The 1,192-nt window shown below is 54.3% G+C and overlaps 1 protein-coding gene across 1 annotated transcript; it reads right to left on the reverse strand.

Annotated features, from left to right (window-relative positions):
- Positions 1–451: 451 nt before the first annotated feature.
- DICSQDRAFT_175890 (uncharacterized protein) lies at positions 452–1,088 on the reverse strand (the record flags this gene model as incomplete). Its single annotated transcript, XM_007371749.1, has 2 exons — positions 452–807; positions 860–1,088. The coding sequence occupies 2 exons, from the start codon at positions 1,086–1,088 to the stop codon at positions 452–454; spliced, it is 585 nt and encodes a 194-aa protein (XP_007371811.1).
- Positions 1,089–1,192: the final 104 nt, after the last annotated feature.

The following is a 1,192-nucleotide window of genomic DNA, read 5'->3' on the forward strand; positions in this document are numbered from 1 at the left end:
CGCAAGAAGAGAGGGAAAATCGGACATCTTTGGATGTTTTCAGCGTGTATATAGTGTAACATGAGAGTGTTTCTATACCTATCGCCTTTGTACAAGACAGGATCGGAATGTTTTATGTCGGGGAATGTTATCAATGGCTCCTCAGTCCTTCGGACAGTCACAGTCACGTACAGATATACCTAAGGTTGGCCCAACGAAGATTCGACCCCATCACGTGATTATCACGTGAGCTTGCGAGGTCCCTCGCTGCTTTCCCGTCCCTCTGCATTGAGGAAAAAACTTGGATAGGCGGCATGTATGGTACCACAGAGCCTATAGCTCAATTTTATACGAGCCGATACCCCGGAATCGCAGTGGAGGGGCGGGACACGGACAGTGTGACAGGCGTGACGGGAGGTGTCGAATCTTTGTTGGGCCAACCTTAATCGGAATGATCACAATCTAATCGCGCCTAGTCATCGTAATCAACGTCCATCTCACTTTCATCCTCCTGCTCCTCTCCGTCGCTGCCATCCTCGTCTGCCTGCTGTGCCGCCCTCTTCTTTGGCCGTCCCGGCTTCTTCTCAACTGCTCCTAGCATTGGCTTTTGCCATCCAATCCTCCTCCGCTCTGTCTTGGCTAGCTGTCGCTCATCCTCCCACTCCTCCAAGGCCTGGCGATACCGCTCCTTCTGTGCCTTGACCCGCTCATCTCGTGCCTTGCATGCCTCCTTCCACCTCTCTAGTGCCTTCGTATGACGCTCCTTTTCCAACTTACGCTCCTCTTTCTCCTCTGCCTTCCGCTTCTGTGCTTGCTCGTGCTTGAAAACTTCATCAATGAACCCGTCCTCGTTGAGTAGACGCGGTAAGCCATCTCCGACCAGCCTTCCCCCCCGGCTTCTTTCCCGCCTCCTTCTGTTCCCGGCCCTGCATCCGTTGGTGGACCTCGTCGAGGTAACCTCCCTGCAAGACTACAGCGGCCTGCAAGTTGATCACGGACTGCTTCCGCACCTGGTCCCGGGCCTCGCTCTCACGTAGCGCCTCCTGGTACATGGACTCGAGAATGCTAGTTGGCTCTCGGTTTAACAGGTGAGTGTACCGCCTCTTCATGGGGGATATTGGGGTGTAGAGGTATCGTCGGAGGAGTAGTGTGGGCTGGGATAGGTGAGTGGGGAGACAAGATAGACAGCGGAAGTTCGGNGAGTGCTTCAACC

This window comes from Dichomitus squalens (genome assembly GCF_000275845.1).
Source record: "Dichomitus squalens LYAD-421 SS1 unplaced genomic scaffold DICSQscaffold_239, whole genome shotgun sequence".
Taxonomy (NCBI): domain Eukaryota; kingdom Fungi; phylum Basidiomycota; class Agaricomycetes; order Polyporales; family Polyporaceae; genus Dichomitus; species Dichomitus squalens.